Below are 23,873 nucleotides of genomic sequence, written 5' to 3' on the forward strand. Positions count from 1 at the left end.
CCAGTGCAACGACACGCTGAAGTCAAAGTATGATGCTGTGGGCGCCGCACAGTTTCCACGGTTCATCCCTGACACAATGACTCAGCTCCGCACCCAAGCTGCTCAGATGCTCTCCATGTTCGGCAGCACTTATCTATGCGAGCAACTTTTCTCCTCGATGAAGATGACCAAAACAACTCACAGGAGACGTCTGACTGATGAACATCTTCGCTCGATACTGAGGATTTCTTCAGCTCAGAGCTTGAGCCCAGACATTGATGAACTAGCATCCAAGAAGAGATGCCAGGTATCTGGCTTGGGCACATCAGATTAGACCAGTGTGCAATAATTAACGTTTTCTTTATGCACTTTTTCTTGCTACAAGGCATGGGCTTGAATGGTTGATTGATTTATTATCATTTTATTTGTAAAATTATTAGCCAGTGGAAAAAGTTTATTTTGGTATTTAAATCAGAAGGCTGCAAATAGAAAAGAGGCATACAATTTTTATTTAAATTGTATTTATTTAATAAATGAATGCCATTGATGTGTTTTTTCATTTGAAATTCGATTTTGCATGTCTCCACTATTAAATTATATATTGTATGGTAATAAGCGATGCTTGTATATTCAATGTTAAAGCAAAACTTGTTTGGGTCCATATTAAAAGGTTAATTTGTTCAATGTTGGCCCGTGACTTTGTTCAGGTTTTACATTTTGGCCCACTGGGTATTTGAGTTTGACACCCCTGGTCTATGCCATTAAAAGTTTTCCCATTGGTCAATTCCAGACCGTTCTCTACCTGATGTTCCGGAGACTACTGACAGCTGGTTGTTTTGTGCTAATATAATGAAACAAAAATATAAATACAACATGTAAAGTGTTGGTTTCATGAGCTGAAATAGAAGATCCCAGAAATTGTCCCTATGCCCCAAAAACCTTATTTCTCTCTAATTTTTTACACAAATGTGTTTACATCCCTGTTCGTGAGCAGTTTTCCTTTACCAAGATAATCCATCCACCTGACAGGTGTGGCATATCAAGAAGCTGATTAAACAGGATTATCACTACACAGGTGCACCTTGTGCTGTGGATAACAAAAGGCCACTCTAAAATCTGCAGTTTTGTCATACAACACAATCCCACAAATGTCTACATTTTTGAGGGAGCGTGTAATTGGCATGCTGGCTGCAGGAATGTCCACCAGAGCTGTTTCCAGATAATTGAATGTTAATTTCTCTACCAAAAGTCACCTCCAACGTCGTTTTAGAGAATTTGGCAGTACGTCCAACCGGTCTCACAACCGCAGACCACATATAACCACGCCTCTACAGGACCTCCACATCTGGCTTCTTCACCTGCAGGATCGTCTGAGGGGGAGTGGATGGGGTGCTGAGGAGAATTTCTGACTTGTAATAAAGCACTTTTGTGGGGAAAAACTAATTCTGAATATCTGGGCCTGGTTCCCCAGTGGGTGGGCCTGGCTCCAAAGTGGTTAAGCCTATGCCCTCCCAGACCAACCCATGGCTGAGCCCTTGCCCAGTCATGTGAAATCCATAAATTAGGGCCTAATGAATTTATTTATATTGACTGATTTCCTCATATGAACTGTAACTCTGTAACTGAAATTGAGTTCAAGAAACACACATCTCAACATCAACTGTTCAGAGGAGACTGCGTGAATCGGGCCTTCATGGTCAAATTGCTTCAAATAAACCACTATTAAAGGACACCAATAAGAGGTAGAGACGGTTTGAGATGGTTTGGGATATGTTTTATTTCATAGTTTTGATGTCTTAAAAATTAAGAAAAACCATAGGAGTATGTGTCCAAACTTTTGACTGGTACTGTATATATAGTAGTAGTACACCTGAATAATACGTAGGATAGAATAGTATATGGACAGCAACAGTTAAATAGGATAGGCCTTGACTAAAATACAGTCTATACATATGAAGTGGGTAAAACAGTATGTAAACATGATTGAACTTACCAGTATTCTATGTCTATGTAAATAGGCAGCAGCCTCTAAGGTGCAGGGTTGAGTAACCGGGTGGTAACCGGCTAGTGACATTGACTAAAGTTTAGGGCAGGGTACTGGTTGGAGGCCGGTCTGATGGCCTTGAGATAGATACATGTTTTTCAGTCTCTCTCAGTCCCAGCTTTGATGCACCTGTACTGACATCGCCTTCTGAATTTCTTCTGCCTCGCTGTTGTGCCTTCACCACACTGTCTGTGTGGGTGGGTCATTTAAGATTTCAGTGATGTGTACACCAAGGAACTTGAAGCTTTCCACCTAGTCCACTGCGGCCCTGTCAATGTGGATGGGGGCGTGCTCCCTCTGCTGTTTCCTGAAGTCCACGATCAGCTCCTTTGTTTTGTTGACATTGAGGGAGAGGGTATTACCTCTGTAAGCCCATCATGCACATTCAGAGTTTAGCAGCACTCAGTCCACTCTTGTTATAGTGTCATGAAACATAGTCCCCCATCTGACTCCACACTGAAATAAAAATAACAACTAGCTAATTGCCAATGTCAGGCTGGGTATGTAGCTCTATGGCTGCATTTAGTCAGGCATCCCAATTCTGATATTTTTTCCACTGGTCATTTGACCTTATTTATTCTAGCCTATAGATGATCAAATGATTGACTTCATATATTTCAATAAAAAAATATACTTTTGCTTACCATAAAACATTTTGGAATGCTTATTGGTATTTTCAACAACAGTCTTCTGAAACCAGACAGTGGTCATGCTGGTTAAATGGCAGTTGGTGGACAGTGATGTTCAAACATTTTTTATTATAGAACCTTAAGGATTTAACCTTTTTCTGAAAAGGGGTCTTTCATTTTTTACCAAATAACCAAAAGGTTCTATATAGAACTCTAAATAACCTTTTTTTTCCTAAGAGTGTGGTTCAAGCCCAGTCAGAGGCAAGTTGATGGAGGAAGTGAAACAGGTAATGTAGCACAGTGACGCCGGTTACATTAACCGATTATTTTACCTTGTCTGAAGCAAATCTACAGTCCAACTGTAGATTTGTACAACAGATTCTGACCCAAGTATCTGGGTTAGACACATATCAGATGAAATGTTAAATAGTAAATAACAGAATATAATTGTTTTTATTTTGAGTGGAGTATTTATTTAGATGTCCTGCAGGAAGCTGAGCGATCACAAGACATTTGAACATATGGCTGTAGTCAGTTTCGAATCACAGGATTGACTATAAAATTCAGATAAGTACTGTATTCGATGCTTACCCACTGGCGACACACTGGTTGAATCAACGTTGTTTCCACGTCATTTCAATGAAATTACGTTGAACCCATGTGGATTAGACGTCTGTGCCCAGTGGGTATCTTTTCCATTCATTTGGAGTTGTGGAATAGCTTATATTTTCCATTAATTTGGATAACCAATATCAATAAAACAATAATCATCAACAGAGTAATGTTTTTATTTTCAATACATTTCAAAGTAATAAACATTGCATTAATATTCACAGTGACTCAACTCAAGACAACAAAAACAAAGCAACAAAAATATATAATGGCAAATTCAAACCAGTAAATTCATACTTCGGCGAAGAAACAAATGGAAACAGACAAACAAACAAATTAGATTGAAAAAAACACATTTTAAACTGCTTTAAACATAAGCTTTTGAACTCCCAGACTCTGACACATGTGGTGCCCTATAGATCTGTTGTCCACCGCTTGTTTTGGAGTAGTTGTATGAATATCCCCTGTAAGACAAGTAGGGTACAATAGATTGGACAATGATTTCTTTGACTAGCTCATGTAACAGATGGGAAATCGCTAGCTAACTAGTGTTGGCTAGCCCATCACCTGCCTGGAGACCTGCGATAGTGTTGTCCTCACTTTTTCCAACCAAGACCATGGTTTTGGTAGGATAATGGTTAGCTTGCCAATAACTTTGGGAGTAGGAAGTGTCTTTGTTTGCATCCCAAATGGACCAGAGCCCTATAGTGCACTATATAGGGATTAGGGTGCAATTTGGGACTTAACTTTGTGGATGCAATTACTCACCCTGTGGTGGGTCCTGATAGACCCCTCTTACAGGAACAACAGAGCATGACACCACCTAGAATGGCCAAACAGGCAGCTCCCCAACCCATGTATAGACCTGCACCCAGTTCAAACCTAATGGACAGAGAATTAATCAACTTTACCTGTGTGTGTGTGTGTGTGTCTGTGTGTGTGTGTGTGTACACAAATCAGGATGATTCCTTCAATAAAAGGTTTTTATGAAAATGGTTTTAATTGATTGGTTGAGTGACGTGACGTGACCGGAAAAAACTCCTGGCCCTAATTTGGACGGCAATTTGCAGGCAGTACTTTCAGCTTTTGGGATGTGTATTCACCTTACTCCTGCAAAGAATGGATCATGGAACTCCTGCACCACCCGTGCAGCGTACCATGACACAGCAGTCAAGGTGGAAAGACCTGCAGGAGAGGCAGATTGAGATGGTTGATAAACAGCAGAAGAAAGAGAGATGCAGAGTGGGGGGGGGGGGGGGGGGGGGGGAGAAGAAGCGAGAGAGAGAGATTGGTACTAAGATTAGAGGAGAACTGAATAAAGATGATGATGCTGGCAGTTGAGAGTTGGTTGGGAGTTCACCTGATAAGATGAACAAGCTTCCGCCTGTCAGAGCGATTTTGCCCTTGGCCTGTTCAGAAGTGCTGCCGATCTTTGTGCATTTCAGCCCCAGCACTGACACAATGATGGACGCTAGACCCAGGAGCAGAGCGATGATCATCAGGGCTCGACATGCCTGTATGTAGCCTGAACACAGGAAGCGACAGAGTTCCAGTCAACAACAGACATTAGATCGATAGAGAGCCTGAGTAGACTGAGACTTGGGAGGGAAATGTGCTCAACTCTATCCTCTTGCATGTCTAACAACACACACACGCACTGAAGAAGGCATAGCAGAAATGTTTGCAGGGTGTACTAGTGGGACATGTTGCCTAAAGAAAATAAACAGACTTCAATTGCTGCTATCAAGCGAGTGCTGGTGGCCTTTTTTAATTGTTAGACACTGCTAAAGCCTGATATCAACTTCCTGTATGTCACCTACAGAACACACAAATGGAGGCTTCAACTCTGATGTAGGATGTGTCTAAAAGACATAACTGTACCAATACATGGATCATTCATATTTGCTGAAGAGACACTCAATTGAAAATATGAAGACATTGTGTTCCTCTTATTCTTAAAACATTTGGCAACATCAGGAATCTAACAAAACTGACTATTTAAGGTTGTTGTACGTAATTGATTGACCTTTACACAGAACAATTGCATCACATAACAATAACCATTTGAGTTGGCCAGTGACATAGAGAAGCAGGAAACATTTCCCTTTAGAGTTCCCTTTGACCAGGGATGTCAATCTAATTTGCCGTTATTGTTTGGAAACAGGTTTTGGAGATGATCTATTAGTCCAGTTTGGGAGTAGTAGTCAGTCCAGTACCTACCAGGCAGAGCGAGCATAGACTCAAAGTCTTTGCAGTTCCTAATGCCGGCGCTGTTCTCGGCACATGAATGAAATAGATTCTGGAACTGGCGTGTGGATATGATGACACTGCCAGACACCGAGGACAGCTTCCAGTAGTCATTGGCTAGTGAGGAGCCGGTGAGCAGCCAGCTTGCCACGCACAACAAAAACCCAGTTAGTTCCACTGCCGTCGACATGATCACCCAGAGCACACACACACACAGGTGTGGGAAAAGGCTTCTAAACTTGAGGTTGAAACCCTCAGACACACAGGATGATTGAAAATGTCCTCACGAGATATGCAAGTTGTTGTATGTCCTTGATCGGTCTCCAATGTGCTGGGTGTCTGTTGTCTTGTCTCAAATGTAGAGAACTTTAGTCTATGCACAGGGGTTGTAAATCAATAGGAGGCGTGTAAAAACCATAGAGGCTTCACCTATAAGGTGACGGTGACCAGGGTTTAGAGCTTAGGTGTGGTCTAAGGAGATAAACAATATGACAGATTGGTTCATCGAAATTGGTTTAGACTGGTTCATCGAAAGCGATGACACCCATCCTGACCCACTGTTTGATTTTCTCAACTATTAAATCAGGAGTTTCACATAGATACAGTACCTGCCATTGGTGTTTGCCATTGGTGTCTCCTTAGAATATTCAGGTTAGACAATACTCTTTTAATATCTCTCTCTGTAACAATGAAAGCACTCCGACCTTTGGTGGTGAGGTGACTATGGTTCTGACTACAGCTCTTCACTCTTATGAATGTGTGGTTATCTAGGAGTCTGTTGCAGTGTAATAGAGGCACACCCACCCACACACAATCTAAATAATGCCACTTTAATAATGTCTACATATCTTACATTACTCATATCACATGTATATACTGTATTGAGAACCAATCACTGGACACTTTAATAAATGGACTTTAAATATTGCCACTTTAAATAATGCCACTTTAGTCATGTTTACATATCTTACAATACCCATATCACATATATATACTGTATTTTATATCATCTACTGCACCTTGCCTATGGCCATCGCTCATCCATATATTTATATGTACATATTCTCATTCACCCCTTTAGATTTGTGTGTATTAGGTAGTTGTTGGGAATTGTTAGATTATTTGTTAGATATTACTGCACTGTTGGAACTAGAAGTACAAGCATCTCGCTACACTCTCATTAAAATCTGCTAACCATGTGTACGTGACCAATAAAATTTGATTTGATTTGACACACACACAATGAAAGGAAACCAAGGTCAGTGTGACTGTCAATGATTGACCGAGCGATGATACAATGATACTTGTGCGATTTACAACCCCTATTACCTTCATGGCCTGAAACTAAGACCATGTGGCCTGCATACCTCAGTGTGGTGGTCGGCAGTTGAAAGTGATAGTCATGTAGGAAAGGAAGTAAAAAATACTACCGTATTACGTTGTCAATATGAGAACAGCTTCAAAAAGTCCTGCTAAAGACTTTGGCTGTCCTAATATGGACACTGTACTACAGGCCTACTATAATTGATTTCACATATACTCTATGTCAGTCTGATCCACACAATACTTTTGTTATACAAATTCTTCTTTAGATCTTTGCTCAGTTTCTTAATGAATTTGTGTTGTATGGACAATTATCAAAGCAGCACAGTCACTTTAGACAAGGGTAAAACTACATCAAGTATTTTAATCAGCAGCCGATATCTAACTGCTGGGTCAATCTTGGCTGGAATTTCATCGAAAACCACCATTGCAATGTTTACACAGTGCTTTTGCCCACAAACTACTGTCCGTGCATACATACTACTCATTTTGGAACAACATTTTGGAAGGCATCTACCAGGGAAGGAAGTATGTTTATGTAACAACCGAAGAAGATTTTTACAACATTCAAAGATTTGTATTTGATCATAGAAAAATAAATCCTGGCGGGGCAATCTGTAATCAAATTATTTACTTTTAAATTAATAACATAAACCCATAGATTTTTTGAAGACTACAAATTATAAAAGCCTCATGAGCTTAGTTCAACTGTCGTACTCCATCAAAACCCAAAATGTTTTTATTTTATTTTTTTAAACAATGTAATTGCAAACAAAGACTATATAGCCTCAAAACATGGTTAAAACTATAGTTTGGATGGTCCGTCCCTGAATCCATAGCTCTGTCTTTGAATTTGAAAGTGGTTACATTTCTCTAACACCATTCCTCAGCTGTTTACCAATACCATTTTGTTGTTTAAACTACATATTGCCCCTTTAATACTGCATGTGAGTATTGCACTGAGCCCTGCATGTCTCTCACCTGGTAGCCCCAGTACAGTCTTGTACCTCTGGCATTGCACAGAGCCCAGGGACGTGGCTGCGCAGGTCATCCACAGGCCCTCGAACTGCCAGTTGTTGGTTGTGACAGCCCCAGAATGGCTGCGTACCCTCCAGGAATGGGAACTAGTGCAGCTGTTCTCCAGACACCAGCCAATCACCCCTAAAGACAGACCCAGGATCTGGAAGGCTAAAAGCATGGTGGTCCGTCCTGACGGCTGATTTACTGGGAAGAGAGAAGGCACAACAAACTATTTTTGTTATGTATTAGTTATGAACCTACACTGTAGTGTTAACTATATTCCAGTAGGCAAAACTGGTTGCACTGTCTTCAATATGATATATTGTATGTCACCATGGTCAGGTTGTATGATAGTTGTATAAGGGCGTTTTGTTAATTTGGATAGGCTCATCAGTCATTTTATCTGGGCAGGCAAATCATCTAGGATACGTAGAGCAATACTTCAAAGGAGAAGACAAAATGGAGGATTGGCACTTCCAAATTTACTGCTTTACTATTGGGCAGCCATTATTCAAAACATTATGATCTGGTGTAATGATCTAGGTACCAACAGGTGCTCAATAGAGGCACACTCCTGCCAATCATCCTCCCTTTCTGCTCTTGCTTGTGCCCCACTGTCCCTGTGTCCTTTAAAGTATACGGGAAACCCCATTGTGCACTCTACATTGAAGATCTGGAGACAATTTCGTCAACATTTTAGACTTCTGCCCCTTCTCTTCTAAGCCCTATCTGTATCAACCACCTATTTGTACCCTCCAAACACCACAAGGTGTTTGTTTTGTGGCGTGAGAGAGGTTTGGTTTGTTTCAAAGATGTATTTTGGATGGGAAGTTTGTCAGTTTTAATGATCTCGTAGCTAAATCTAATCTTGCTCATTCTAATCTTTTCCGCTATTTTCAAACCCGTAACTTTGTTCGCTCTCATTTTCCTACCTTTCCTCAAATACCTCCCAAGACGTTGCTAGAGGAGATTTTGTCCCTCCAGTGGAATCGGCAAGGTCTGATTTCTAGATTATATGACATTATGCTGTCCTCTGAACCCTCTCAAATAAACAAAATCATGACAGACTGGGGTAGTGAACTTGAACATGACCTTGCAGATGACTGGTGGGAGGAGGCTCTTCTTAGGCTTAACTCCACATCCTCATGTGCTCGGTTAAGTTTCATTCAGTTCAAAGTCTTGCACAGAATTCACTACATCAAATGAAAAACTGAGTAAACTCCTCCCAGACACAAATGACAAGTGATAGATGTTCATTCACTCCTGCAGACTACACCCATATGTTTTATTTGTCTTCTAAGCTGTCTGAGTATTGGTCATCCTTTTTTAATACTCTCTCAAAAATTCTAGATATTGACCTGCAGCCTCGTCCTCTAATAGCTATATTTGGAGTTCCATCTTTGTTGCATAGTCTCACTAAAAGTAAAGCGGACGTTGTAGTGTTTGCCTCCCTTATAGCCCTCCAGCAGATCTTGCTTAACTGGGAATCCTTCAAACCTCCCACTGCATCATCCCGGTTGAAAGATCTGTCTTTTCTACACGTAGAAAAAATGATATACACTGAGAGGATGTACTGATAACTGTTTCTTGAGATGGCAGCCTTTAATTTCCTTTTTTGAACAGTTGCTTTCTATTGATCAGGAGTAAGTATTTTGGACAACGGGATACGGGAGGGTGTGGGTAGGAAGGGATAGTATGTTGTGATATTTTTTATTTTTGTATATGTGTACTTGTGTGCATGTGTATATTTATATATTATTATTTCCAATCGTACATTTATTTTATTTTTGTATGTATGCTGCTTTTGTTGTTAAAGCGAGGGAGATGTTTCAATAAGTATGGTGGGATAAAAGGATGTATCTGTTCAATTTGTAATTTGTATTTCTTTATGTTCTATAAAAATATATTTAAAAAAAAAAGGGTAAGTATTTTTCTGGTCGCTAAACCACGTTATCTGAACCACCAACATACAGTGACTTCAGAAAATATTTATACCCCTTGATTTACAGCCTGAATTCAAAATGGACTAAATATATATTTTTTCTCACCCATCTACACACTATACCCCATAATGATAAAGTTAAAATATGTTTTAAATTCTTTTAGCAAATTTATTGAAAATGAAGTACAGAAATATTAAATATTCATAAGTATTCACACCCCTTTTAATACTTTGCAGAAGCACCTTTGATGGCGATTACAGCTTTGAGTCGTCTCTGTATCGGCTTTGTACATTTGGATTTGGGGATTTTCTCTCATTCTTCCTTGCAGATTTTCTGGGGAGTGGGGGTGAACAATTACATTCAAGTCTTTCCACAGATTTTCAATGGGATTCAAGTATGGGCTTTGACTGGGCCACTCAAGAACTTTCACAGTATTGTTTGGAAGCCATTCCAGCATTGATTTTGCTGTATGCTTGAGGTCATTGTCCTGTTGGAACGTAAACCTTGACCCTAAGGCTAAGGTCGTTTGCACTCTGAAGCAGGTTCTCATCAAGGATTTTCCTGTATTTGGCCCCATTCATTATTCCCATCTATCCTTACCAGTCTCCCAATCCCTGCTGGTGAAAAGCATCCCCATAGCATGATGCTGCCACCACCATGAGATGGTGTTAGAGATGGTGTTAGACAAGTGATGAGCTGTGCCTAGTTTTCTCCAGACATAGTGCTTTGTCTCATCTTTTGCCTTATGATCTCAGTCTTTCACAGGCATTTTTGCAGACTCCAGGCGAGCGGTCTTGTGCCTTTTTCGGAGGAGTAGCTTCCATCTGGCCACTCTTCCATAAAGCCCAGATTGGCGAAGTGCTGTAGAGACTGTTGTCCTTCTGGCAGGTTCTCCCATCCCAGCCAAGGAACTCTGTAGAGTGGTCATTGGGTTCTTGGTCACATCCCTAACCAAGGTCCTTCTTGCCCAGCTCTAGGCAGAGACCATATTTTTCCCATTTCCCAATGATGGAGACCACTGTGCTCTTGGAAACTTTCAACACTAGAAATTGTTTTACACTCGTCCCCAGATATACAGGTCAAGTCGGAAGTTTACATACACCTTGGCCAAATACATTTAAACTCAGTTTTTCACAATTCCTGATATTTAATCCTAGTAAAAATTCCCTGTTTTAGGTCAATTAGGATCACCACTTTATTTTAAGAATGTGAAATGTCAGAATAATAGTAGAGCGAATTATTTATTTCAGCTTTTATTTCTTTCATCACATTCCCAGTGGGTCAGAAGTTTACATACACTCAATTAGTATTTGGTAGCATTGTCTTTAAATTGTTTAACTTGGGTCAAATGTTTCGGGTAGCCTTCCACAACCTTCCTGCAATAAGTTGGGTGAATTTTGGCTGACAGAGCTGGTGTAACTGAGTCAGGTTTGTAGGCCTCCTTGCTCTCACACATGCTTTTCAGTTCTGCCCACAAATTCTCTATAGGTTTGAGGTCAGGGCTTTGGGGTGGCCACTCCAATACCTTGACTATGTTGTCATCAAACCATTTTCTCACAACTTTGGAAGTATGGGTCATTGTCCATTTGCGACCAAGCTTTAACTGATGTCTTGAGATGTTGCTTCAATATATACACATAATTTTCCTGCCCCACGATGTCATCTATTTTGAGAAGTGCACCAGTCCCTCCTGCAGCAAAACACCCCCACAACATGATGCTTCCATCCCCGTGCTTCATGGTTGGGATGGTGTTCTTCAGCTTGCAAGCATCCCCCTTTATCCTCCAAACATAACGATGGTCATTATTGCCAAACAGTTCTATTTTTGTTTCATCAGACCAGAGGACATTTCTCCAAAAAGTACAATCTTTGTCCCCATGTGCAGTTGCAAACCATAGTCTGGCTTTTTAATGGCAGTTTTGGAGTAGTGGCTTCTTCCTTGCTGGGCGGGCTTCCAGGTTATGTTGATATAGGACTTGTTTTACTGTGGATATAGATACTTTTGTACCTGTTTCTTCCAGCATCTTCACAAGGTCCTTTGCTGTTGTTCAGGGATTGCACTTTTCACACCAAAGTACGTTAATCTCTAGGAGACAGAACACATCTCCTTCCTGAGCGGTATGACGGCTGCGTGGTCCCATGGTGTTTATACTTGAGTACTATTGTTTGTACAGACATACATGGTACCTTCAGGCATTTGGAAATTGCTCCCAAGGATGAACCAGACTTGTGGAGGTCCCCAAATTTTTTTCCTGAGGTCTTGGCCGATTTCTTTTGATTTTCCCATGATGTCAAACAAAGAGGCACTGAGTTTGAAGGTAGACCTTGAAATACATCCACAAGTACACCTCCAATTGACTCAAATTATGTCAATTTGTCTATCAGAAGCTTCTAAAGCCATTACATTTTCTGGAATGTTCCAAGCTGTTTAAAGGCACAGTTAACTTAGTGTATGTAAACTTCTGACCCACTGGAATTGTGATACAGTGAATTATAAGTGGAATAATCAGTCTGTAAACAATTGTTGCAAAAATTACTTGTGTCATACACAAAGTAGATGTCCTATCCGACTTGCCAAAACTATTGTTTGTTAACAAGAAATTTGTGGAGTGGTTGAAAAAACAAGTGTTAATGACTCCAACCTAAGTGTATGTAAACTTCTTACTTCAACTGTATTTTATGTCTCATCACAATTCTCTCTCGTAGATCTACAGCCAGTTCCTTGGGGTTCATGGAATAGTTCCTGCTCTGACATGCACTGTCAGAACTTATATAGATAGACAGGTGTGTTTCTTTCTAAATCATGTCCAAACAATTTAATTGGCCACAGGTGGACTCCAAGTTGTAGTGACATCAAGTTCAATTTGGAGTGTCAATTCAAAGGGATGTGAATATTTATGTACGTTGGATATTTTTGTATTTCATTTTCAATAAATTTGCTAAAAATTCCCAAAACATGTTTTCACTTTGTCATTATGGGATGTCGATGTGAGAGAAAAAACATTTAATCCATTTTGAATTCAGGCTGTAATACAACAAAATGTGGAATAAGTCACACGGTATGAATACTTTCTGAAGGCATGAAAAAGGCATCTTTACCTGGTTGTAACAGACGGTTGTAAACTGATCTGGTCTTCTCAACCAGAAAACCAGTTTACAACCACAAAAGCATGTAATGGGGACATGGTTCACCATTTTTCCCCAGCTGGGTAGTGTGAACCTATCAGTGCTTCAGGGGAAATATATTTGTAAGTCACGAACTAAATCTATCTTTAGTAAAGTGATCGAATGGAAGGAACAAAACAGTTCAATTCAAAATGTCCAATTGTGTATAACATTGATCAATTTAAACTCAATTCATCTAAAATGTTTAGAGAAATCTAATAACAAGGAATTTAATTATTTGCTAAGACTATGTTACACCATCCCTTATAAACCAATCTCTCAAACAAAGAAATGGAAAAGTAAACCAATGTACCTACTGTTTCTGTGATGAGAATGACTTGAACTTTCGGTCTTTGTTGCTGTGTCTACTGTGCTGTTGAGTGGTATTTTGTATCCTCTATTGTTCGAGTCCAGTTTGTATTTCTATCCACTTGTTCTATTCAGGTGTTTAAAATCAGTTGTCTGTTTCCCTGGTTGGCTATGGAATAGGTAAGATGGAGGAAGAGAAAGTGAAGGGTATTTTTTTGGAACAGAGGCTGTGGTCCCACTGAGGTGAGATTTGGGTATCGGGTGGATCAATGACCCTTCAAAACGATCTCCCACCATGAGCACACATGCTCACCTCTGCACGTGGCCTACTACTCTCCCCCAGAGCTGCACTGTGGGTTTAATGGGTTACGTCCCAAATGGCACCTCATTCCCTATATCTTGCACTACTTTGGTCCAAACCTCAAGAACCTTACGCACGAACACACTGAGAAGAAACACATCTAAAACTCACAGAGAAACTACTGTTCACTTTCTCAAACACACAATTGCATTATACACCAGGGTCAATTCCCATTTAAACTTTGTCAAGTGAAGTGAAATTCACACAAAATAAAACTGCACCTTTTTAATTCTTGACTTTTGAATGAATTTAAATGGAATTGAACCAAACCCTGTGATTTGCAGTTAAGGGCACAATGATAGAGTTACGGTCAAAATGACTAAGGGTGCATCCCAAATGGCAACCTATTCCCTATACACGTATAGTGCACTACTTTTGACCAGAGTCCTATGCACCCTGCTCTAAAATAGTCTCCTATAAAGGGAACAGGGTGCTATTTGGGGAGCACATTTAAAGGAGAATCTCCTTCTGAGCAAAAGACAGCGGTGATAATTTGCCAAATACTGTTTTGACACTAACGGCAGCATAAACATTGGCCATTCTCATACTTGAAAAAATATATCACAAATGTTTGAAAAGTGAGTCTAGAGGAAATGAGAGAAGACTTCCTCTCCTCATCTACAAACATTAACAGACAGTGTCTCTGGCTTTTTCCCCAATGACTGTTTGTGGACTTTGGTAATTTTATTTTATGTTACATCAATATCCTAACCTACCAGCACCAAAACTACAGTGAATCCCAGATGACCATTTAAGCCAAAAATGCTTAAAAAGCTAAATTCAAATGCCTGTTTATGCCAAGTTCAGATTAATATGACATCATGAAACAACATCCTGCTTAAAAACCAAAAAGGCACATGACTTCTGATAAAGGCATGAGTGACTTCCTTCCTGTAACCAGATGACAACAGTGATTCAGCAGTACAAAGCCTGCCCAACTATCTGTAATTCCTGCTACTGAAAAGCTTTATGGCTTAGTTAATGGTTTACTGGTGGGTGAAGGACTGAAGAGGGAGCAAGGTCCATCACCTTTCTCAGTTTGATAGACATGCAGCACTTAAGCAAATAGTAAATAGAAATACAATCCTACCATGGTAAATACAGTACAAATGGACAGATCACAGAGCCATAGCCTAGAACACAAGACTCCTTTTTTTAAATAAACCTTTTATTTGATTCCAATAACAAACAAAAATTAATCGAAAACAAATATTCCTGTGCATACACTGAATCTACAAAACATTAACTGCTCTTTCCATGACAGACTGACCAGGTAAAAGCCATGATCCCTTCATGTCACTTGTTAAATCCACTTCAAATCAGTATAGATGAAGGGGAGGAGGTTAAATAATAATTTTTAAGCCTTGAAACAATTGACACATGGATTGTGTATGTGAGCCATTCAGAATGTGAATGGGCAAGCAAACGATTTAAGTGCCTTTAAAAAGGGGTATGGTAGTAGGTGCCAGGCGCAATGTTTTGTGTCAAGAACTGCAATGCTGCTGGGTTTTTCACGCTGAACAGTTTCCCGTGTGTATCAAGAATGGTCCACCACCCAAAGGACATCCAGCCAACTTGACAACTGTGGGAAGCATTGGAGTCAACATGGGCCAGCATTCCTGTTTCGCTTTCAACGCCTTGCAGAGTCCTATCCCAGACAAATTGAGACTGTTCTGGAGGGCAAAGGGTGGGGGAGGTTAATGGTTTGTATACTCAGTGTATTTAAGTCCATTATCTTCCATTTTCATAGCTGGATGAAATTATAAACAAGAGGTGCGAAAAACTATCATTTCACACACAAAAATAAAAACATTTGTGGTGTGCAGGGGTTAGAGAATAATGAGTCGACTGTAGGCATGTGTATCATATAAAAAAATGCAGATGTGACATTATTGGTTGACGCTGTACAGTGCATTCGTAAAGTATTCAGACCCTTTCCCACATTGTTACAGCCTTATCCTAAAATGGATTAAATAATCCCCCCCAATCAAGCCACACACAATACCCCATAAAAAAATAAAAAAAAACAGGCCAAGACATTTTTGCAAATGGATTACAAAAAAAAATATAAAAAAATGCCATATTTACATAAGTATTCAGACCCTTTGCTATGAAACTCAATTTAACTCGGGTGCATCCGGTTTCCATTGATCATCCTTAAGATGTTTCTACAACTTGATTGGAGGCCACCTGTGGTAAATTCAATTAATTGGGAATGGAACACCTGTCTATAAAAAAAAAGTCCCACAGTCGAGAGTGCATGTCAAAGGAAAAACCAAGCCATGAGTTCAAAGGAATTGTCCGTAGAGCGCAGAGATAGGATTGTGTTGAGTCTCAGATCTAGGGAAGGGTACCAGAACAATTCTGCGGCATTGAAGGTCCCCAATAACAGTGTCCTCCATCATTCTTAAGTGGAAGAAATTTGGAACCACGAAGACTCTTCTTAGAGCTTGCCACCCGGCCAAACTGAGCAATCGGGGGAGAAGGGCCTTTGTCAGGGAGGTGACCAAGAACCTGATTGGAGCTCTGTCAGAGCTCCTCTGTGGAGGAGGGAGAGACAACCATCTCTAGAGCATTCCACCAATCAGGCCTTTATGGTAGAGTGGTCAGATGGAAGCCACTCCTCAGTAAAAGGCACACGATAGCCTGCTTGGAGTTTGCCAAAAGAAACCTAAATTACTCTCAGAACATGAGAAACAAGATCCTCTGGTCTGATGAAACCAAGATAGAACTCTTTGGCCTTGTCAGGTTTCCTCCAGATGTGACACCTGAAGCATTGTGGGTTGACAGCATCATGCTGTGGTGATGTTTTTCAGCGGCAGGGACTAGGAGACTAGTCATGATCAAGGGAAAGATGAACTGAGCAAAGTACAGTGAGATCCTTGATGAAAACCTGCTCCAGAGTGCTCAGGACCTCAGACTGGGGGGCGAAGGTTCACTTTCCATCAGGACAACGACCCTAAGCACACAGCCAAGAAAACACATGAGTGGCTTCGGGACAAGTCTCTGAATGTCCTTGAGTGGCCCAGCCAGAGCCCGGACTTGAACCTGATCGAACAACTCTGGAAATAACTGAAAATAGATGTGCAGTAATGCTCCCCATTAACTCTGACAGAGCTTGAGAGGATGTGCAGAGAACAGGAAATACAACTCCCCAAATACAGGTGTGCCAAGCATCTAACGTTATACCCAAGTAGAATCGAGGCTATAATCACTGCCAAAGCTGCTTCAACAAAGTACTGAGTAAAGGGCCTGAATACTTATGTAAATGTAATATTTTTTTAAACTTATAATATATTTGCATGAAAATAAAAAACCTTTTTGCTTTGTCATTATGCCGTATTGTAGATTGATGAGGGGAAAAAAACAATTTAATCAATTTTAGAATAAGGCTGCGTGATGGCATGGTATCTTAGGGTGTTAGGGTCCTCCACCTCAGCATTTGGGGAGATAATGGTGACCTGTAGGCTCCCGTGACCGTCTTCACCTATAATCATTATGATCTAAAAGGCTAAACTACTCCTAGATCAACACTTTGTGAATACAGGCCATAGTGTAACTCAACAGTGTCCCCTCTTCTCTCAAAAACATACAAAATCCCTGCATTATTATGTAGTGTGTGTGTTTGAGAGAGAAAGCGAGAGAGCACTGAAATGCAAATTGCATTTTTATGAGTGAGTGAGAGACAAACATAGAGCTTGTGTGTGGGGGATAAATGGAGAGTCAGGCTTCGGTTTGTGTGGCCAGCATGGCTGTTGACGCTATTGACACTCTTCTGTAATCTGGTAATATACACATCAGCCAAGGCCAGTCCATCCACATGCCTTCACCCAGTCCAGTGCGCTCTACTGGGGGCCGTTGCCACCGTTTCCTCCCCCACTAGGACCCTTTGTCCTAAGGTCGTGCCACACCTTCACTAGTGGCTCACGGTTCTTCCATATCAGCTCGTGGCCATACATGATGTACCAGCTGTTAAAAAAAAGAAAAAAAAAAGAGAATAGGGGATGAACATGCAGTGCATTCGGAAAGTATTCAGACCCATTGACTTTATCCATTTTGTTATGTTACAGCCTTATTCTAAAATTGATTAGATAGTTTTTTCCCCTCAATAATCTACACACAATACCCCATAATGACAGAGAATTTTGTTTCTCATGGTTTGAGTCCTTTAGGTGCCTTTTGGCAAACTCCAAGCGGGCTGTCATGTGCCTTTTGCTGACGAGTGGCTTCCGTCTGGCCACTCTACCATAAAGGCCATATTGGTGGAATGCGGCAGAGATGGTTGTCCTTCTGGAAGGTTCTCCCATCACCACAGAGGAACTCTGTAGCTCTGTCATAGTGACCATCGGGTTCTTGGTCACCTCCCTGAACAAGGCTCTTCTCCCCCAATTGCTCAGTTTGACTGGGCGGCAGCTCTGGGAAGCAGCTCTGGGAAGAGTCTTGGGGGTTCCAAACTTATTCCATTAAATAATGATGGAGGCCACTATGTTCTTGGGGACGTTTAATGCTGAAGAAATGTTTAGTACCCTTCCCAGATCTGTGCCTTGACACAATCCTGTCTCGGAGCTCTAGGGTCAATTCCGTCGACCTCATGGCTTGGTTTCTGCTCTGACATGCACTCTCAACTGTGGTACCTTATATAGACAGGTGTGTGCCTTTCCAAATCATGTCCAATCAATTGAATATACCACAGGTGGGCTCCAATCAAGGATGATCAATGGAAACAGGAATGGATCAATGGAAACAGTAATGGATCAATGGATTTAAAACATTTTTTTTAAATAACCTGTTTTCACTTTGACATTATGGGGTATTGTGTGTAGATGGATTAAATAAAATGTTTACTCGATTCTAAAATAAGGCTGTAACAAAATGTGGAAAATTTCAATGGGTCTGAAAACCTTCCAAATGCACTGTATATAGGAAGAGAGGTAGAATGGACAGAGCTCAAACGAGACTAAAATAATAGATCTTAATTCATACATTTTCAGCTGTCGAAGTACCCGACCTAATACCACATGTTCATGATAGGTTGGGATCAACGTCGGTAAGAAGAGTGGCGCCCCTGAGCAGTTTGGGGGGGTGGGGGGCCTCCCAAACAAAATCAGCAAAGCCAGGGTATAGTGGAGAAGATGTCAAAGACAGCTAGCTTGACCTAGATGTTGAGATGTTTTTTTGCTGCCCTGTGCAACAGCCAGTTTAAATGGGGATGAGTGTGTGAGAGCAGACAGATAGATGGACTTAAAGTTGACTTACACGCCAAAAAGAGCTCCGCCTAGATGGGCCGCGTGGTCAAAGTATCGCCATCCTAAAACTAGGCCAGCTGTGTCCATGACTACTATGGCTTTCAATGCCTGGACAGGAGAAGAGAAAACGGATGGTGTGAATAAATAGGACAACAAAGAACTTCCTGGACTCACACTTACATTTTAGTCATTGAGACGCTTATCCAGAGCAACTTCCAGTTATGGTGCATTCATCTTAAGATAGCTAGGAAGGACAAGTAAATTTTCCTCAATAAAGTAGCTATCAGCAAAGTCAGATCTAGTAAGGGGGGTACTTAGGGACATCAACATACAGAATGTGAAAATGGTGTTTATGTTTGTAGGGTAAAAAATTGAGGAAGATACAAATCGTCATTGGAAAAACAATATTTGTGTGATTTTGACCAATTGTTAGTAGACATTGCCTCCTCATTGGTTGATGACGTAATTGGAAAGACTTACCTTCCTCCATCTTCTGTACTACAAAACATAGAAATGCGCCATTTTCTCAAGGATAGAAAATTGGAAGGTTAACTGTGTGGTTAAGTGTGCTGTAAGGGTTGTTCACTCACATTGCCTGCAGAGAAAGCATAAATGGGGAGGAAGATGATTGCCAGCTTAGCCTCTGGCATTTTGGTACAGACGGCAGCCAAGACTGTCATGATGGCTCCTGACTGGAGGACAGAAAGTGCTGTCAGAAATAGGAAGTAAAGGGGAATTCCGCAGGAAGTCTAAAATGTTGGTGCTTACCGCTCCAAGAGAGGGACCTAAGCGCCCGCTGGCCGTCTTGCATACATAGCTGAACATCGTAGAGATAACACCTGGCAATGAGGAGATGATTGATTATTTATCTGTAAATAAGTCTGTACTTCAGGACTAGTAATCTGTCTATTACAATCTCTCACACGTGCGCTGGTACCTGCAGACATGTAAATGGCCATGAACTGCTCCCTGCCTAGCATGGAGACGATGCTGGAGGAGAAGCTCCAGAGGACGTACATGTTGGCCGCCATGTGGAAGAAGGAGTAGTGGCTGAACGTGGACAGGAGCATGGGGAAACACAGGGTTTCTGTGGGTAGGGTACAGACAGGAGATGATCAGGGAAGTGTTCATTAGGAACTAAACAGGTCAAACCGGGGAGCGATTTACCTGAATTTGTTTTGCTAGGGTTTGCTACTGTCCGCACTCTTATTGGACAAGTCTTTTCAGATTATATTTGGGCTGTAAAAGCTGTATATTTCTTAATATTTATATGCAGTTTTTACTGTAAGAGCTCAGGAGTTAAATTAATATTACAAAATCTATTACATAAGTCAAATAAACTGGATCTCTGCCTCTGTCAGTGCTACTAGTAATAAATTGTCATGATTGACGGGACCAGGAAAAACTACAGCCTAGAACAAGGGCTTCTGAGATTTTCCTGGTTAGGTCACATATTTGTATTTATTATAGATCCCCATTATCTGCTCTTCCTGGTGCGTGGTGAAGAAAAACTTAGGGCCCTAATCCTGACACTTGATTACAGTTACAGGTTTTTCCATTTAAATTGAGGTTGGACTTTAGAACGAATTGCACATTGGGTGCGCTGATTGGTGTCACCTCGTTTGTCAGTATACGTTACACCTATGTTGGCTTGTCCATCTTGTTAGTTGGAAGGTGCTTTGCCTGTGCTGACCCAGATGATATTTAAGAGCGGCTGGCCCAGTGTTCCAGTTATGTGGAGGGTTAAGACCTTAAGTTGGCTCTCCCTATTTTGATTTCTAAACAAAATCCTTTCTGATCTTCCCTGTTTTGCTCCACTTTTTGGTTTGCTTCCTGTCTTTAAGTTTGGTGTGGGTTTAAAATGTTTTTCTGTGTTCTTGGGCAAATTTAGTGGGCACTCATGGTGTGTTTTTTAAAATTCCAAATGTTGTTGCTAGTCAACTTTCAGTGGACACCCCCATGAGCGTCCTTCAGACCGCCTCGTAAAACCCCACCTGTTTAGTTTTGGTTGTTGTCAGTGACTTGGTTTGTTCCCCCTTATGTTTCTTGCTGCGGAACGTAACAATTAACACTTCCTGAGGCAGAGATCAAGTTAAGCGTATTTGCCATAGGATAGGACAGTCTCCCCTACTCACTGGAGGCAGGGTTGGATGTGAAGTATTTGATCATAGAGCGCTGGAGGGATGGCACTCTCCAACAGCAAAAAACCACAGCATTAGCAGCTATGATCCCTGAGAGAGGAGTAGAAAAAGACTGAATTAATGAGAGATTAGTGGATAATGAAAGAGGTGGGTGGAGGTGCTGAAGGGTGGTAAAAGATGGCAGGATGTTCACTTGAGCAAAGAACCTAAACCCCTAAACTGCTCATTGGGCACTGCACTGCAACTCCAATCTAATGTGTTTGTGTATCAAAGTGGTTGGGTATAAAGCAGGACAAATTTCTCTCTCATACAGACAAAAAGTATACATTATCTTGAGAAAGAGGGTAGTAGTGAAAGTGACCATCATTATCTGTATCAACTAGTTACTATTGAGAGGACACAAAAAAAATCTATGGGCTTCAGTACAGACTAACCTGCAACAGTACGTTGGCCCTCACTCAAGCCGTTCCACCACTGGTTGATCTGTAACAGAAACGGTTTGACAAAACGGCCACACAATGTAGTGAAACCTGGGTCGTGTTCATTAGGCACCAAACAGAATAAAACTGACTGAAACACGGAGGAACAACATGGTCCAATAATAAACATACATTCTAGTTTTCCGTTGCAAAATGTTTTTTTTAAATGTTTTATTCTGTTGCGTGTAGTAATAAACAAGACCCAGCATAGGGAATCAACTCGCTAAGACATCAGTGTGAACAGTTCAGCAAGAAGAGAAAGGGGGAGCATTGACATATTTGACCTAGTGCGAGTGGCAAAGTCCACACCCCCTCCTCTGAAATCCTCGTCCACCTTTGGGACAAATCAACCCCTTTCGTTATGAAACTTGAAAGATGCCAGCCCTGCAAAATTGTAATTCGTCCAAATAATCAGCGACACAAAATCCAGCGCACCGGAATTGTTCCTCATATCCCTTTCAGTTACAAATGGGGGAGACTATACACCCTAACCCCATTCCAGGGACCCTGTGCTGCTCCCAGCATGTTGTACTGTTTGTATATGTTGTGGGGAGAGGCCGAGTACTGTGACAGCAAAATGATACATTTCCTGTATAATGTATCAATAAAGATGTATACAAAATAATGAGGCATGGTATTTAAAAAAAATCAAAAAGACTCACCCATTTGCGAAGATCCCCCTGTTTCTGCGGCCGTAGTGTCTCCAACCAGTCAGCCCGGACCTCGTCAAAGTAGCTCTGGACCCGGGACTTCAGTGACTCATACTGCCAGATGGCCGCTGTGCCAAATGAACAGCCTGTAAACTAACATGGTGTTAATCCCCTTTATTTCCTGTCAATGCTGTGCTGAATCTGGCAATAGACCTATAGAGGTCTATGTAATTGAAACAGTAAAAGTGTGTAACAAGAAATACAGTTATATTGAGTAGTGTTTGTTTAGTAAAAGAAAGACCTAAAAATCTACCCCTATTGTGAAAGCCAGGGGCTTGACCAGTCTGCCAAAGCTCCTGGAGTGCGTGTATGCCACTGAGGGCTCCAAGGGGGGAGATGCACCCCTCTTGTGGATGAGCCCTTCACTGGGCTCTGTGTGTGAGGGCCCCATCTCCTCTATGACCCCCTTCTTGGTCTTTGACTCCTTCACTACTTTCTTGAAGCCACATCTCTGTTGAGTGTTGAGGGGGATTCTAGGAAAACACATGAACAGTGAAGAGTAAGAGAGATGATTGGTCAATTAGTTAGCTATAATAACATCTGAGTAAAAGGAGAAATGGTTTGAATCCTCTTTCTAGAGAAGAGAAGTAATTTTGAAAGTAAAGGGAGGAACTTACTCACTGACTAAGTTGCTCTGGAAAAGTGTGTCTGCTTAATCAGTGTTTTTTTTAAATCCTGTTCCTAGGGAGTGGAGTTATTGCCCTAACACTACCTGATTCCACTAATCAAAGGTTTGATGAGCAATAAGTGGAATCTGGGTTGTATTCACTAGGAACCAAACGGAGGGACAGACCTACCGGAATTTTGTCTGATAGTATCTAGTTTTCATTACAAAACATTTTCCTTTGCTAAGCTTAGCTATAGTGGTTGCTAATGAATACGCAAAGTGTGTAAAAACAAAAATGTGCAGCCCTTTGGGACCCCAGGACTAGGATTAAGAAATACTGTGCGAACAGTGAATGAACACAGGTAAGGCATCTGGTAATTATTTCATATTTGCATGGCAGAATTCGTGAAACAACGGACTTTTGGGCGCTCCCAAAAAATAGCTAGCTTCATGGCACAGAAGAATAGCCAACTCAAACAATAATTAAGTGGGAAGACTGAAGTAACAAGCAACCCCAAATAGTACTACAACTGTGAATTGACAGGTTGCAAAGGCTAGTGGACCGTAGTACCACTAGCAACATATATCAAAGGGATGAACTGTTCATCGTCAAGCTAACCTACTAACTTCGCTAGCTCTGGCAGCCGCTAGCTGAGTTTTAGCTATCTTTTCACGTCGTCAAGCTAACCTACTAACTTCGCTAGCTCTGGCAGCCGCTAGCTGAGTTTTAGCTATCTTTTCACGACTGACAATACATATATCAGTGGTCAAGGTTGTTGAATAGCTCAGCCATTGTCAAAATTATTTTGTACACCATACCTGTTTCCTCTCGTTGCTATACAAATAACGTCATCCCTAGCCCATCTTAAAATGCACCCCCTCCACGACATGCTTGTGACCCGAATGACCCCTCCTATATTCGCTACCGGGTCAACACTCTAAAACCGCTAAACATAAGTGAGCCATGGCTTCTTCGATGAGATTTAACGGCGGTTGGCATCCAATATATTGCATTACCGCCACATACTAGATTGGAGTACCACTCCCGTATACTTTGC

General features: G+C 41.1%; 2 protein-coding genes across 5 annotated transcripts; both read right to left on the minus strand.

Annotated features, from left to right (window-relative positions):
• Window positions 1-3,102: 3,102 nt before the first annotated feature.
• Window positions 3,103-13,602, minus strand: LOC139393158 (claudin-19-like). 3 transcript variants are annotated; one of them, XM_071141550.1, is made up of 6 exons: window positions 13,280-13,602; window positions 7,816-8,058; window positions 4,625-4,789; window positions 4,368-4,449; window positions 4,033-4,146; window positions 3,103-3,728 (listed from the first exon to the last, which is right to left on the minus strand). In XM_071141550.1, the coding sequence occupies exons 2-6, from the start codon at window positions 8,030-8,032 to the stop codon at window positions 3,632-3,634; spliced, it is 675 nt and encodes a 224-aa protein (XP_070997651.1). In that variant the 5' UTR covers window positions 8,033-8,058; window positions 13,280-13,602; the 3' UTR covers window positions 3,103-3,631. The 3 variants fall into 3 exon arrangements, with proteins under 3 accessions (XP_070997651.1, XP_070997652.1, XP_070997653.1); XM_071141551.1 differs by having other exon boundaries at window positions 3,425-3,728; window positions 13,276-13,511; XM_071141552.1 differs by having other exon boundaries at window positions 3,425-3,728; window positions 7,816-8,083; window positions 13,280-13,449.
• Window positions 13,603-15,053: 1,451 nt separating this feature from the next.
• Window positions 15,054-23,749, minus strand: LOC139393156 (presenilin-associated rhomboid-like protein, mitochondrial). Of its 2 annotated transcripts, none has more exons than XM_071141547.1 (10): window positions 23,635-23,717; window positions 22,462-22,681; window positions 22,161-22,301; window positions 21,454-21,502; window positions 21,014-21,109; window positions 19,816-19,965; window positions 19,647-19,717; window positions 19,469-19,570; window positions 18,889-18,986; window positions 15,054-15,305 (listed from the first exon to the last, which is right to left on the minus strand). In XM_071141547.1, exons 1-10 carry the CDS (start codon window positions 23,703-23,705, stop codon window positions 15,281-15,283), a joined length of 1,023 nt encoding a protein of 340 aa, XP_070997648.1. In that variant the 5' UTR covers window positions 23,706-23,717; the 3' UTR covers window positions 15,054-15,280. The 2 variants fall into 2 exon arrangements, with proteins under 2 accessions (XP_070997648.1, XP_070997647.1); XM_071141546.1 differs by lacking the exon at window positions 15,054-15,305 and adding an exon at window positions 17,040-17,601 and having other exon boundaries at window positions 23,635-23,749.
• Window positions 23,750-23,873: the final 124 nt, after the last annotated feature.

This window comes from Oncorhynchus clarkii, chromosome 33, assembly GCF_045791955.1.
Source record: "Oncorhynchus clarkii lewisi isolate Uvic-CL-2024 chromosome 33, UVic_Ocla_1.0, whole genome shotgun sequence".
NCBI lineage: Eukaryota > Metazoa > Chordata > Actinopteri > Salmoniformes > Salmonidae > Oncorhynchus > Oncorhynchus clarkii.

Coding starts and splice junctions, on each gene's coding strand:
- LOC139393158 (XM_071141550.1), bottom strand. CDS start 8,032: ATGCTTTTAGCCTTCCAGATCCTGGGTCTGTCTTTAGGGGTGATTGGC. Junction 4,147..4,367: donor CCATTCTTTGCAGGAGTAAG/GTGAATACACAT, acceptor TCTGTCCATTAG/GTTTGAACTGGGTGCAGGTC. Junction 3,729..4,032: donor CTATCAGGACCCACCACAGG/GTGAGTAATTGC, acceptor CTTGTCTTACAG/GGGATATTCATACAACTACT.
- LOC139393156 (XM_071141546.1), bottom strand. CDS start 23,705: ATGTCGTGGAGGGGGTGCATTTTAAGATGGGCTAGGGATGACGTTATT. Junction 22,682..23,634: donor ATAGCAACGAGAGGAAACAG/GTATGGTGTACA, acceptor GTGTTTTCCTAG/AATCCCCCTCAACACTCAAC. Junction 19,718..19,815: donor GGCCATTTACATGTCTGCAG/GTACCAGCGCAC, acceptor CCTCATTGCCAG/GTGTTATCTCTACGATGTTC.